Here is a 15,415-nt window from a genome sequence, read left to right as displayed (position 1 = left end):
GAATGGATCAAAAGCAGTCACAGGAACATTTGTTGAACTAATGAGTTTTTGATAAATGAAGCATAGAATAATGATAATAATATTCATTTAACATTGTGAAAGGAATTCCAACTGCAGATAGCGATATTTAAAATTATCCCGATGGGTGATATGCTGGTAAACTGCGGTCAAATAGTGCCAGCGGGTCTGATCTATTCTGATGTAGATGTCGCTCCAATCTCCAACAGAAATAATGAATTTTATCTATATTTACCAGCATATTTTTCCCCACAATCTAGTCTATTTGCAGCTCAGAGTATGGGAATAGAATATTATCAGACGATGTTTTTACCCTTTTCGATTAGCGGTGGAAACAATGGTCGAATTTAATGTATATTAAACAACACAACAAGATAATCACGCGCATACTGACATACACATTCCAATCGTATGAAACACTTAGTATATGAGAACAGAAAACGAAATGAAATAGAGAAGACAAATGGTCGTAGCTACGCTACAACCATTCATCATATGAAGTGCTTTGGTTATTTCAATTAAAACACATTTTGTGAATTAAATGTAGCGAATGTAGAAATGTGGTAAAACAACCGATGGTTTTGAGTACAACAGTTTTGACTTTGGAGTCATGTGAAATGTTCGCAATATTAGATTTTTTTCATAAATGCGCGCGTTTGCAGATAATTTGAGTTGCACAAAAGTGTGAAAGCTTAGACATTTTGATGAGAAGAAAGGAGTTATCACAATAAGACCATACCTGAATTTGTAATGGTTCTATGGTGCCGTGCTCCCACCGTCCGATACAGGTTTCGGTTTTCTTCGCGACCGCCGTAGTGCCATTGATAAAGTCGGTTTGTGACTGCACGAAGATGCTGCTATTTGCCTGTGGGGGGGGAGAAGAAAGCACACTGCTTAGCATATGGAACATCTCCTCCTGCGAGGCTCATTTAAATGCTGTGTCGAATGAACGGGGTTCTGACGGGGTTTAACACGGTGTCTCACAATCATTCACACCGGGACACTTCAACACATCCGTAGCGTAGTAAATATTTTGTCAGTAGACAACAATTTCGTAGCTATAGGCAAATGGTTCGTTTAAACAGAAACTCGTCACACTGGGAAGCTTTGGTGTTGCTACTAGCGTCGCGTACCGAAAGACCAAGGAAGTCAAATAGGCCGTAACAAACATGGCACCTTTCTGCGCTCTGCTCTGCTCAGAGCGGGAAGGAAGCCGTTTCCACAGCTCAACAATAATGTTCACCCTGTTGGTACGTACGCACACCGTCACATCCAACGGAACCGCACCGAACAATGTGTGCGTTCCGCTTGGACACCGTACGTCGAGAGTCTGTCCAAACGTGATCGAAAAACCGTGGCAGGCTCGGGGGCTTTGATTAATGACACTTTTCCTTTTCTCGTCTTAAGGATCCCGGTGAAGGGTTGGGCGGCTCCTGGGGGTCGATAGTGACAAGCACCGGGGAGTGAAGCGAAGAAAAGAGGAAGAAAAAAAACTTAAAGGGGAAGATGGAAGAAGAAAAAACAACGAAACAATCGTCACGCCAGCAGAGCGTAGTGTTCTTCTCGTAAGCAAACGAAACAACACCCCGTCATCGATCTTCTTGCTGCGAGGGGGGGGGGGGGGGAGTTTGCCTTTTCCAACTATGGACGAAACATGGTCCACGATCCACGCCAAAAGCGCGTGCGAATGAAAAGCCATCGTGTGATTGACGTGCGAAACTCGACGGGATGCCCTGGTAAATTCTTTAGCCGTCGGTTGAGGATTTCCTTCCCCAAAGTTTTGAGGTAAATTGAACTCCACCGAGCGTACAAACAAGATTTTCTTTCTTTTTTGGTGTGTTTTTTTTTGACTTCGAGTGTGGTACTACGCAACGGAATAAAATAAAGTGCTCCTAATTAAATTTGTTTACTCAACACACACACACTTACCTGACTGAAGGAGAGGGCAGCACCGGCGCTGTGGAAATTTTTGGCCACAAGCTCTAACGGTGAGCAGGGAAGGAATGGTGAGCTGGCGGGAGGTGTATTATATCCTCCGGCGGCAAAAAGTGATTCCGTCACTGTAAAGAAAACAGGAAAAATAATTGTTTTGATTAGAACTATGATACTCTGTGATGGTGGATGGTGGAAGGATTAAATCAATAGCTCGAGATACGGTCAATATTTTTCAATTAAAATTTTGAATTAGATGTCCAGCTTGCGCAATCCGCCAACCAAGCTGCTGTCTTAAGAATTTTGCAACGTTAAGATAATAGCACTGTACCGCTAAAAGAAAATAAAAGCAATGTAGACACATATAAGCTTCGAGATTGAAAAGCATTTCCCTAAAGTAGGGCGTCTCCAATTTTGCAACTTAGCAGGATGTGAAGCGGAAAAGAAAATTCCGATTCTAAAAGGCACACCACATAAACAGAATCTGCGAAGCGGCAATCTCTTCATGGAGGGCTACAGTGCCATGGTTCCGAAAGTCGCCGCAGCCGCCAAGTGAGGTCGGCAGGTTTGCGAAAGGGATTTGCTGGAAATCCGATGGGCTCGGGCAGCAGCAGCAAACCCAAAGCCGCACCATTCCGGCCCGGACAATGAATGCATGTCACGGACTATAGCACGCCGATGTGTGCTTCGTGAGGCGAACATTTGCGGGCGGCAGGAACGAATCCCGTAACGATGGATGGCGCGTTAGAAAAAAGGGCCACCACGAGTAGACGATAAAATAAATGAACGAACGATGGCGTTCGCAAAGAGTTTGTGAAGGACAGCAAAAAAAGAAAAAAAAAACATACACGGTCCCCTTGGGCCTTCCCAAGCCCCAGTGTGGAATGAGATGGATGATAAGACGAAACCTCCTTTCCGAACCCGTTGTGTTTCTGGTGAGTAGGGCTTAAGGGAAGGCTTTCGGACGGTTTAGGTCCGCAACCGGAGTTCAGAATTCGTCGTGGGTATGTATGGCTTTTGGGCTCGGCTGTAGAACACTGGGCCACGATTATGAACTTTTTTGAAAGGACGCTTATGTAGGCGAGCCGTTCATTCATGGTTGTGCTGTTTGCCGTAGAGAGTACACTTCGTGCATGTATTGCTCGGTATAAGAAGCAGTTGGTTTATTCATACGAAGATAAAAGCGAAAAAAAAGCTTCTGCTACCATTTTTCTTGATGAGCTTTTTATGTTTTTATTTCCCAGACGCTAAATAGAGAACGATTTCAATTGCTGGTTTACTGTGTACTGCTTCTATAATGCCCCAATTCAAAACATTGTGCTTAACTCGCGAGTGAAAGATTGTGGAAAAATTAGATGCAATATCAAAACGAAAGCCTGAAACACGCCAGCCAGCAAACAAAATTAGCCAAAAGTAAAGCATTTGCTGATTCGATTTACCAAAAACTTGTTCACTTCAGCCGCGTTGGAGATGCAAACACGGCTCCCAACACCATACGAGCTGCGAACCGTTTGCCCATTGCGTGGCGAAAAAGGCTTTTGCGGTGCTGTGCGGCATCGGAATCGGCCTACACGTTCCAGAACTGTGCTGTGTTGGGTGCCGGTGTCGACTGGTGTACTGATAATTTATAACGAACTGCAAATAGTTGCTTGATCCGGCAGCTGCAGAATTGCTCAAGCCTGGGGAGTGGAGGACTATATTTCGCGGAGAGCGAGCGAATGAGTGGTGGAACGTGCATAGATTAAGCGCCACCAGATCGAGGCGATCTGGTGTTCTGCAGTGCCACAGACCCTACGAGCGCGGCTTAGTCAAGGAACAGCCGTGCAGTTGGCTTCACTATATTGGATTGGAGGTGATTTACAGCCCCCGAGCGGGGGCTTGAGTTTCTCACCGCAAGGGCAAAGTATGCAAACGCCACAATAATTCGTGAGTGTGTTTCTGTGTATGTGCACATTCCCACAATACACGTAGGGAATGTTGGTGCCCAACTTGTTGGAGTGCACTACGCTCAACCGTGGAAGGTGGAAGAAGGGATGTTGTTGTCAAAATTTTCGATTAGCATTCTACTACTGTTACTGCCGTTGGTACACCTTTTTTTTTTGTTGCTTACTGCACCCCACTTCCTCTGCTGCCCCGGGGAGCGGCAAAGTTTCTCCAAGAGAGACTTGGGTGCTCTCGTGTGCAACTTTGCTTATTGGTTGAAAACTTCCAGCCAGCCATCGAGTACACCGGGAAAGTTTTACCGCTTGACCGGTTGTTTCTGGCATTCATTAATCTTTCGATGGAAGCTGTATAGCCAGATGAGGGAGTCGTTGCAGCGGTGGTGTGAAAGGTGTACGCGGAATCGCGTTTGTCGTCCAAAGTAAACCAATAAATTCCCGGTTGCGTTTGACAGGAGAGCAAAGGCATACCGAAGCTTTTGGTTGGAGATTTTTTTTTTTTCGTTCTTCTGAATAAAGGAGCAAAAACCGGAACTAAGAAAATCTCATTTACGGTGAGAAGTTTAGAACGGGTGGATTTCTTTGCCTCTCAACAAGCGGGTAAGTATGCAGAAAGTCATAGAACGGTGGGTGGATGTAGGATTGGACAGGAATTTTACGGTGATCTCACATTCTGTCCCAACTAAAACGGGTTTGACAGCATAGTTGAGCGAGTGTTACACAATGGAACAAGTTTGAGCAATTTTTTTTCATCTGGCTTACAGTCATGTGGTCACTCGTTTATAAATGTAAAGGAATATTTTTCCAAATACTTCTAATATCCACATTTCCAAGGACTCGTTAGAACTCGCTTGAATGAAAAATATTTCAAGTCAGGTCTCAAGTTATCTGATGCCTAATGTTATCTAATGCCACAATACGAAAACAGGGTATGCTCGACGTTATTGCACTCGTGGTTGTCTCGTAACATCTAGGAGTAGCCAGACGACCAGCAAGGAACCAAAGGGAGAAATTTCTTTTCCATCTACATTACGCTACAACACACGACAGAGCATTCTAAGAACTTTCATTCTTAAACTTACGAATACGTTGCTAAGTCTAGAAAGCTGACAGTGTTTCATGTCAAGACGGGTAGCCCTTTCAAACAGAAGAGATGCATCTTTCCTACTATCGTATACTCCGGGTTTAAACAACATTAAACGTTCTGCACCAGGCGCACAAAATTTTGCGTCAAAACATGTAATAATAACGGTAGCACCGCTAGAGAGCAGGACATGAAAAGGATTTTGAAGTGACATAGCCAAGGATGGACAAATTCCAGTTGCTCCTGACATCATTGCTTAGGCTTGAACCAGCATCTTCTCCTCCTCATCAGCATTTAGCCAGTGTGAAGCGAAATTGAAAATGATACTCGGGTGAAGAAACGGGCGAACAAAGATGAAAACAAAACTGCCGGTAGAATGGACTACTCACACACACACGCATTGATGGTGGTTCGAATTTTACGACACCACCTCGAGACGATCGTCTGGTTCTTAGAATGTCTTGTAGAACCATAGATCTCCCCTTCGCGATCCCCATGCCAACCGCTTTATCTTAGCTCCCGGAAGTTTTGTTTATCTTGAGATACTGCCGGACCAGGACGCACCCGACAGCTCGACACGAAAAGCAGCCTCGCTTACGGATAAATTGATCCACTACGGGGTGCGCGGGTAGAGTCGAACCGGGATGGGTCTCTATATCAGTTCCTGGCGACATACGCAACAATACCGGTTAGCTGGACGAGTAAGAACAATAAAAATTTGAGTTTCCAGATAAAGAAACAAGCTTCTGCTTGTTTGATGGTGAGAGCTACAGCTGAAGAAGCCGTTCCGTGACACAAAACCCCAAGCATCTCAAGGTTTGCGTGTCTTTCGGCTGATGACACAACTCCAGACACACAGCGGTGAGGCTGATTGTTCCGGAGCACCCTTATCAACGGCAGCATGGTTTCTGACCGATAGCTCAATGCAAATTCAACACACACATACTACTGCCTTACACCACCCTTAATGCGACGTGTTTGATATGTTTTATTCGGATTGAACGGGTTAGAGCCAAGGCGACCATTTCGCACAAGAACACCGAACCGAACGGTGTCTTGCTTGTGAGAAGTTTGTTTATTTTCGTAAACGTCTAACGTCGTTCGGTTCGTCGGCAGGCTTATAATAAATCTTACTTCTCCTTACACATTTCGAAGAAAACGGGCGTATCAGAGGGAACTATTTCTACAGGAAAATGGTACGGGTACGTGGCCACTATTGGGAGTGCGGTCAAAGGTTTGTTTTTGTCAGTTCGGTCTTGTAGATAATAATTTTAAGCTCCGTCGAAGCCACAAGTTTATGCCACATACACATAGGGGGCCCCGCTTTTCGGACGGTCAGAATAGGAAGAAAATATTTCGGTTATGGTTACAGTCTTTTGACTAGCATCTTATATCTCTAGGGTTAAGAAATGAGTTGGAAGATAAAATAACACGAAACTTGATTGCTAAGACCATGTTCGTAAGGTAATTGAGCTATGTCCTCAAGCATGTTAACGAAACATAAATATATCATCAGTAGCAATAATAATATCAATATTTTGATAACTGTTTTCGAGACGTTCTTGTTCATTGACAGAAAGCTACCTAAGCCCTTTATACACCCTTTTATGCAATTACGATTGTACAAGATATAACAAGCGTCAAGTGAAAAAAAAATCAACCAAGCATATTAGAAGAAAATTGAGGATCAAAGTAAATGGAATTAAAAAATCAAGGAAAATTGAAAAAAAAACCCCTTTTGTCCAATACCATAAGCAGACTTGATAAAAAGGAGAAAATAACACATTCGAAAATGGAAACGAAAGGACCGTTTCAAGATTGACGGTGTGCGATAAGAGGGATAAAAGATTGCCCCCTGTTGGAAGATAGATACCAGGATGATAGATTCTATTGGTCCTTTCCTTTCACTCTCCAAGGTTTTATCAACATCGAACCGTCGTTCTATCAATCTGCTCTCCTCCATCATTCGGGACAAAAAACGACATTAAAACTTTGCACGTACCTCCATTTATCGATGAAAGAACCTTTCATCCATCAAGCAGCGGGACTCTTCGCTAAATTAAGGAAGAGTTGTCTGCTCCAGCGTGCCAAGTTATTTGGTTTCGTTCAAATGCCATAAATTACCATCGGTACACACACATACAGCACAGCACGCAACAGGACAGAGTTGCCGGCGCGGAAAGCGATCGATCGCGACATACTATCGCACAAGTTTGATACCAGCAGGAACTAGCTTTAGGCTGCCAGCTGCTAAAACTCGTTGGATTTTCTTTTTAACTGGGCGTACACCTTACCAAAACCAGCCTAGCGCGTAACTATGATGCGCCCTAGCCGCCGCCCCGAAAACCGGGTAGCTTACGATGCGGCGAACAGTCTCGGACAGGACAGGAAAGCCTACGAAACATCCTCCTCCACCCTGCCGAGACCGGTCGCAAACCGCGCTCGGTTCGCGCTAATGGCTTTCGTAATTACCGTACAACTCAATTTGGAGTACGGAAAATTTATTGGAAACTCTCGAGTTTTGTGATCCTGTTTTCCCGTGCCAAACCCGTGTAGCTGCACCCGGGCTGGACGCATGCACCCGGTATGGAGCGTGCCTGGATGTAGCATGTTTGTATACGGCCGTGCTTCGGCATGTAGTTCCGGTTGTTGATTTTGTTGACTTCGGAGCCGTGTTATAATTAACGAGTGCGCGCTAGTGGCGGAGACCTGCATTTTGGATCAACGGTGCGTGGCAGACAGTGAGGAGCTACCGATAATCAAGAAAGTTCTATATATTGGCCCGTGCTGCGCTACTTTCGGGCATGGAGAGGCACGCACGCGGTTGGCATACATTCATCGAAAGCGGGAGGTAATTTATGATCGAGTGAAAAGGATGCAGCATTCTTGTTTACTACGGCGATATTTTTTTTCCATTCACCAACACAGAAAACGAGAGTGGATGGATGTCGTCGAACATATCAGCGAAATGTCAGCTGAACATGTTTATAGCGCACTAATTTAATAAATTATTCAGAGTTGCGAAGGTGAATTTTTAGTTCCGTGCGAACGTGTTGGTCTTTAGCCTTCGAAAAAACAAGGTATTATCTGTTTTGCAAATATCAAGCTCTTGTTGGCTTGTTTTTCTCGATAAGAGCGCCAACGACATGCAATCAGGAGATGATGAGTTAATTGCTTATCCTTATACGACACCATTTTAAGACTGTAGTAAAGAATAATTTACGCGATGAGACATTATTCGGATTGGCATTAAAAGTTGTTTCGGCAAAGCCGGCCATACACATTGACGATGCTCAAGGGCAAGGGTGGTACACTTTCGTAATCAAATTCTTCACTCGTCTATGAATCGATCGAACGAACTTTCGCCCAAAACTGCATACGAAGACGTCGACATGCGGGACAAAAACACTGCCAGTGGTGGTCATTTCATTTGCAAGCATGAGTACATCGCACACGGATAGCTGTAGTTAAGTCTTGGGACCATTCGTTTACCGCAGCGAAGGTTTGTGGTTATGAATAATCCAACAGGAAATTCCATTCGTCTACGCTCGTTTGGCGGCTTATCGGCTGATTTATTAATCGTAAAATGGGAACTTCACTCGTAAACTCGCTAGACTAACACACGCCAGTGCATGTCAATTAGAGGCGCGCAAGTATACGAAGTTTGAGGGATTTTTTTGTTGTTGTTTTGCTGGTGTTGTTGCTTTGTTTTTTTGGGTGGTGTGCCCAACCCCGTCCGCCCATCGAAAGGGGCAGTCGTAAACACCTTTACCGCGGATAGGCGTACGCGCATTGCCGCCCGAGAGTGCATGCGAGGTGCGCTGTTTAATGTCTTAACGTTGCGTTTGTCCAGCGAGTTTTTCGTGCGTTGTTTGTGGTGAAGGATTTTTTTTTACTACAAGTTCAGAAATGGCGGTGCCGGGAGGAAGAGTGCCTGCACCAGAAAGGGGTGAAAACTCACTCTAACGGCTAAACATTACATTTTTCCGCGGCTAGCCCACGTTTTACGAGTGCGGCTGTGATGGTGGTGTTGGTGTCCGACTTGCGTCAATAAAGTGTGGCCGTGCGGGAGCGGATAACACGCGTAAACATAACTCGGTCTCGCTCGGTTGGAGCAGCAGCAGTTTGGCCGCTGAGAATCCGCTCCAACAAACGCTCTAAACACTTGGCCACGAATATGCCCTGGTACATTAGCTAACTGCCACGTTGATGGGGATGATGGAGGCGATAGAGACATTAGGCTGGATTTAGCAGAAATGACGAAAGACATGTGAATCGCCGGATATAATTGAATGGCCGTTGCGTGCCCGTGTGCAGGAAAAAAGCAAAGGAAGCAACTTTGGTGAAGCTGCTTCGAACAAGATAAACGGGCAGAAGAAGCAAGCAAATTACGACGGATCGTTATTGTTCTTCCGAATGACTCACGATTAATCTTATCGCCGGCTTTGACAACACCCAACAATACAACAACGCAAGTACAAATGAAGGCAACACGCAAATCAATAGAAGATGGAAAAGGAAAAACAAAACGACCAACGCGGCAAACACAACCGCCCCCCCCATAAATAGGTAGGACGTGAAAAATGCTACGATATCGAAACGATACGATGAAACCGAATTGAAGGAACAGTCTCCTTGTCTTTCTCTCTCTCTCGATGTGTAATTCGATTGCAGTTTGTTGTCCCAATTGATGAGCGTTCGCCCTCGGGGCGGGAAAATTGATCCATCCTTGGAGGTGGATACTAATAGCATCATAATGCTTAAACGTTGCAGCTTAAATGTTTCAGATTAGTGTCAGCCAAGCTGTCTGTCTGCTCGGGATGATATCAATCCTCCGACTCCCATCCAACCGGGATGTAGCTAAGATGATGGAAAACAATCAATATCACTTTCGAATGACGATTCGATTTGTTCCATTTCCTTTCCCTGCCAAACAACAGTGTTATGCAGGCATCATCGGCGATCGGATAGATCGGATGGGAATCGAGCCAATATGTAGAATTAATACGCTGCCCGTGCCCGCGCATCGCGCGGCAAGCATAAAAATGTTCCATAAATCACAAGCGCTCACCGAATGCGAGGAGGATGCGCCCGCTTGGGATGCGCATTTGCGGCGATAATCAATGCCCGACATTCAATTTGATTAATGAAGTCATAGCTTAATCCCTCATTAATTTTATTTTCAGGCACACCAAATATGCGCGAGGGGCTTGCGATCGCCAGTTTACCCACGGAACGATGATGATGAAGAGATTGAATGCAAAAGCGATAAAAAGGCAGCAACAAACGTGGTGGAAATGGAAATGAGAAAGCGTTGATAGGGAGCTGGCGATGTGTGAGTATGGTGGGGAGATAACGATGTTGAGAAACGCTTGGAACGAATGGAGAAAAATTATTCCGTCCATTTCTAGCATCGTCCAAGCATCGTCCAGGCCCGTGTGCTTGTACAATTGAATGCCCATCGACAGCAGTGGGGATCAACTTTGACTTCCTATATTCGATTTACGTGTATACTTCTTTTCGACGGTTCCATATTCCTTTCGGTTAGGGCACATTCCTTTCGACAGGGCTGTAAAGAGCACCTAGGGAGGCGATTTGCAAACGATAAAAGTGCTTCCACTACCGGGCCATCGCTGCTACCATCATCATTATTCATAATTATTTCCTCCCTGGTGCTAGTCTTCTTCCCCGTGTAGCCCTAGCCAGAAGAGGTGGTGTGTATTTTATCGGTGTATATGGATATATATTTTTTTCTTCCTTTACCTTACTTAGTTCTAGCGTGTAGCTTCCGCTAGCAGAGTTGAATAAGTTTAGCTTGAACTTCCCCCGGATTGAAAAGCGATAGGGAAACGCGGCTGAATGGATTTAATCGTACACCCTCGCAGCAAACTGACAATGAGTCGATTGAATCTACTCTGGAGGGCACCGACGTGTGCTGTAATGAAGAGTGGCGCGTTAGGTGATAGAAAAAAAAGCTTCTTTATTGTGTTCTGCTGCTCCCACCCAGAGCCCAGGACGCCCCCGGTACGTTACCATACACTAGGGTCGGAAGTGGTTGAAGCGCGGAAACGATTCATTAGGCACACGCGCGAGCAATGGGGTGAAAGAAGCGCGCCTCATGTGTAAGCAGCGACTGCACAAACTATTTGCAAAATCGATTGAATCGTTTCTGGCTGATTGGAAGCTGTTTAATGGCAAGCCATTCTGGGAGTGGGAGGGCGGCTTATCCCGCTTGTTTACCTGCAAGCGAGACCCTGCGATCCTGGCGTGCTGTAATCAACACGGAGTGGACGTGAAGATTAGCCATTAGACAGGCGAATCGGATCCTGCACAAGAGCAAAACGCTTACCTAGGACGATCAGTTGTACGTGAGCGCAAAGTACGTACCGGCGGACCGAGCCCATCACCAACAGCAGCCAATCACCGGTTCCAAACACCGTCCCCAGCGTAACGCAATGCGGAATGGAACGACCGAGAGATGGAGTCCCCGAGTCCCGGCATAACAATAGCATTAATAATTAGAGACTATATAAATAATTAGCCCAATCCCCCAGCGGACCGGCAAGCGAAGCGAACGCGGAGGCCTTGTCATGTCGAGTCTGCCAACCATTCTGTCAGAGCCGAGGGGCCGGCTACAGCCTTCGCTGGCCCAGATTGCTGCCTGCTCGGTTCGTTCCTAACCACGGCGAGGGGTTAGAAGTCCAGCAAAAAAGGGTGGCTGGCTGACACGGTAGGACAAGGGTAATAATTATGATTATTTTGCTACATTATCTAAGGTACCGCGCATCGGCCCAACATACGCCTCCGAACATCTTCGCCAAGAGTGCAGATGGACCCTCAGCTGGCATAGCGGGCAGAGAAGAAAGGAAAAACCGCAGCAATAACCCCACCCGACCCCGGTTGGAGCTCAGCCCATGGAAAGCTCATGTTTTTTGGATGATCTTCGGCTTCGAAAAGCCATTCAGCTGCACAAAGCCGCGAGTTCGCGGGGTTGCAGTTTATGAATAAATGAAACACTTTGAAACACTCCCTCTGTTCGTTCTCACGAGGTCCCGGCAAAGTCTGCGCGGGGAAGAGAGGACTGCATTTTCCAATGCGCCGAGTGAAAGGAGGCGAATCGAACCGATGGCGCAAAATAGTCCGACGGAGATACATCGGGAAATTGGCTTGATGTGCCGGTTTGGGATGGTTAGTGTACCGAGCGGTGAAAGCATAATTCAAGCTCAATTTGCATACAATTAAATAGCTTAGCATGTAAACAATGTTCTTCATGCCGACCGGACCAACAGCGACACAGTGCAGCAAGTGAGGATGGTATCTCGCTGTTTCTCGCTTCGAAGCATTTTCACTGACCGTGCGATGGATAATTAGAAGAAATTAAAGAAAGAGAAAAACAGGACCTACCCAAATTGGCGTATGGCACAGTTCCCACTGTAGGTTGTTGCATACAAACACGTGTCACGTTCCGTACGATTATGTCAGTGATTGATTTTGGCTTCGTAAGCAGGCATCACCCTTTTCTTTTGCTCCAAAATTTCATCAATCGTCTGTAAGTTACGCTCAATCTAATTTACTGGACAGAAATCCTGCCGAAGGGGCACAGTTAATTAGTGCTCGTAAACTTAAGACCTGCTTTTGGATACCGGATATAGCGTCAACATACAGTTTGGCTCATGCCGACAACCTGCCTGTAGACGCACGCTCCATTACAAACCGTCAGCTTCACTACTACTAAGACTTCTTTTGTCGACAAATACTGTGCCCAAAGCGGAAAGCGACGTCCCGCCTGGCGACCCCTTTAACTTAGTACAGACACAGGAAAATGCAAGAAACCGGTGATCAGCAGCATAAACAAGGCAACAAGACGCAAGTAATAACCCTTCCCATCGGGCGTGTAATTAAATCTTGCCTTCCCTCTACACCGACAGAAGGCCGCTTTTCCACGCCCGCCGAAAGTGAAACCGCGTGGGTGTCTTACGGGTTTTCTTCTCCCGGTGAGCAGTCAACCTGCCTTTGAGGCCTAGAGTCAGTGGGAAGTTCATTGCCGAAAATTAAGAATTCCCCAGCAACATTCTGGGCTCGCTTGTCGAATTTACCCGAGCAAAAGAAGTGACGTCTCATCGTCAACGCTTGTAGCTGGTACTGCGTGCAGAGGGAGTTCCTGCACCAAACACGGAACCAGCACAGGCAACAGACCGAAACGAGGGCACGTGCGGGGCAGCAAGCGTTTTTTTTTTTCTTCGTTACTTCACTATGTTTTGTTTCAGATGAGTCATTTTTAAAGGCATACACCAGACGGCATTTTAAGCAGTTCCAAAGATTTAACGCAATTTTGGTCTGTGTGGGAGACGTTTTCATCGGGAGACCATTGTGTTTCACACCTTTTTTGATAGATTCTTTCGCATGGAAGAATTAGATTATGTCGATGAATTTAGACTCTGGTAATAACGCCAGGGTAATTATTCAGTTGGAGATACGCAAAAATAACGAAAATTAGTTTAAAATTTGAGTTTTTCTATTTGTCTGTTCTTGAAAATGTCAAGACAGACAAATTTTAAACTAATTTTCTAAAAAATATTGGAAAATGTTTCACTCTTAATTATTTATCCAGGCCAAGGTATGCACAGTTTTGCATAACAGCGCCATGCAATCCAGCCACCTTTAACATGGTCAGTTAAAATGTATGCAACATCCACGATTGTTTGTGCGCTCGGGTTTAGGAGTCTTTCCCCACCAGAAGGCTTAAGATCCAGTTTAGAGACAAACATATATTATTTATTGTTAATTTGCATATTCATATTTTCACCGTTTGCTTAGCAGCAAAGTTAGGTGAGGGGACAGTTGAAAGGGAGAAAATTGCAGTTCCGTCGAGGATTAAACGTGCCGCAACAGTGAATGTGCAAGCTGCACACCGAGCGACGTATATTCGCAGAATTATGAAGCGATATGTGATAAATTAGCCCGGCACCGGATAAGGGCTGCAGGGCAACGGTGCATCAAGAATTTCACAAACATTGCCCTAAGAACCGGATGGACGGAAGATTTCATTCCGCCCAGGGAAACTACCTTCACTAGCAGTGCTGCGAAACGATGAAGCCGAGTGTGTGTCTGTAAAGTTGCTTGCAGGACTGGAAGGCTGTAGAGAGTAAATACAAACGGAACGGATGTGGAGATCCGTCCAATGAATAACTGCAATTTGAGGTACAAATTTACGTTTCACGGTGGGAGTTGTAGCTTTCAATAGCAAGCATTCAATTCATTCAAGCGGATGTACGGATGTGTATCCTGGAGAAGGCTTCAATCGACCCAGCGGCCTCACCAAGTAAGTGATTTCTAATATGCAAACAGAACAAACTGGCTGCATCTATCTCTGCTGCTACCTCTCCGTCTCCGGGGACAGTTCTGTACAGCTCGGTACGGGATGCATGAGATGCGCGTCCATCGGGTGTCTGCGGATTAAATATTCCATTTTAAATGCTGTTGAATCCGTAATAAAATGGCTCTACTACGACTGCCGTCTGATACGAGTCCTAGACCGAACCCGAAGGGAATGGTTCATTTGCAGGGAGCAACATTTTTCTACACAACACACTCCCAACAAATAGCGTGTGGGTCGTGTTTATTAGACCCGAGGAGACCTTCCAATGCACTGCTGGGCATCAAGCTGAGCTAATGTTTTGCCACCAGACAAGCAACGATCGCACCCAAAGGTCTCGCTCTTAATGTATGTTGGGCGAGTGTGTGTGTGTGTGTGTGTGTTTGCAGAAAATTGGAGCTTTCGGTGTCGTCCGGGTGCAACGGACTGTTTCGCTAGTTTCGAAGGGACTTCGACCTACAAACTAGTCACCGGTAGCAGCTAGCACAATTCCGTCCCCGGCCAAGCGATGTCGAGTGCTCACAGTGCAATGCTGGTGTGTAATTTGCAACAAGCCTACAACCACCGCTGAAGTACCGTGGGAAGTGGCGCTGTCTTCAAAGTCCTACGATGCGACGACTAGATTGACTGAAACAAAAAAAAACGGTGTGTACCAAAAAAAAAAAAAGAAGTTCCATTTTCTATGGTGCGCGAACGGTGCAGCAAAATCCAATGAGGATGATGCTTGTTGATTTTTCATTTGTTTTTCATTATTGCAGATGCATTTTGCATCGGAAGCGTGGTGCGTGTGATGCTAACGACAAACGACAAAACAGATTCAATATGTTGTTCTCCCTTGCAAGTCCCCTGCTTTGTGGGGGCCGCTTGCATTTGCAGCTGCAAAACATGTGCGCCACGCTAGTGCTAGTCGGAAATAAAAACAGCACGAAAAAGTGTCACACGAAATGTTTGTCCTGACAGGGAAACGGGGTTCAGTATCAACGGATGCATCTTTCTAGCTAGGTTTAGCAAGTGAGCAGTTTTGGGCTATTCTTTTTTCTTTCCCCCAGGCGTCCAGTGAAGGGC

General features: G+C 45.6%; 1 protein-coding gene across 1 annotated transcript in view; it reads right to left on the bottom strand.

Moving 5' to 3' along the window:
• LOC126556574 (protein winged eye) overlaps positions 1-15,415 on the bottom strand; it is a 91,172-nt gene that overhangs the window by 28,069 nt on the left and 47,688 nt on the right. The window contains exons 4-5 of the mRNA XM_050211893.1: positions 1,948-2,078; positions 758-883 (exon numbers count right to left, since the gene is read on the bottom strand). Coding sequence (XP_050067850.1) covers positions 758-883; positions 1,948-2,078 — 257 coding nt within the window. The remainder of the gene's footprint in view (positions 1-757; positions 884-1,947; positions 2,079-15,415) is intronic.

This window comes from Anopheles maculipalpis, chromosome 2RL, assembly GCF_943734695.1.
Source record: "Anopheles maculipalpis chromosome 2RL, idAnoMacuDA_375_x, whole genome shotgun sequence".
Lineage (NCBI taxonomy): Eukaryota > Metazoa > Arthropoda > Insecta > Diptera > Culicidae > Anopheles > Anopheles maculipalpis.
Note: the sequence above shows the minus strand (reverse complement) of the source record. Positions and strands in the feature narration are given on the sequence as shown.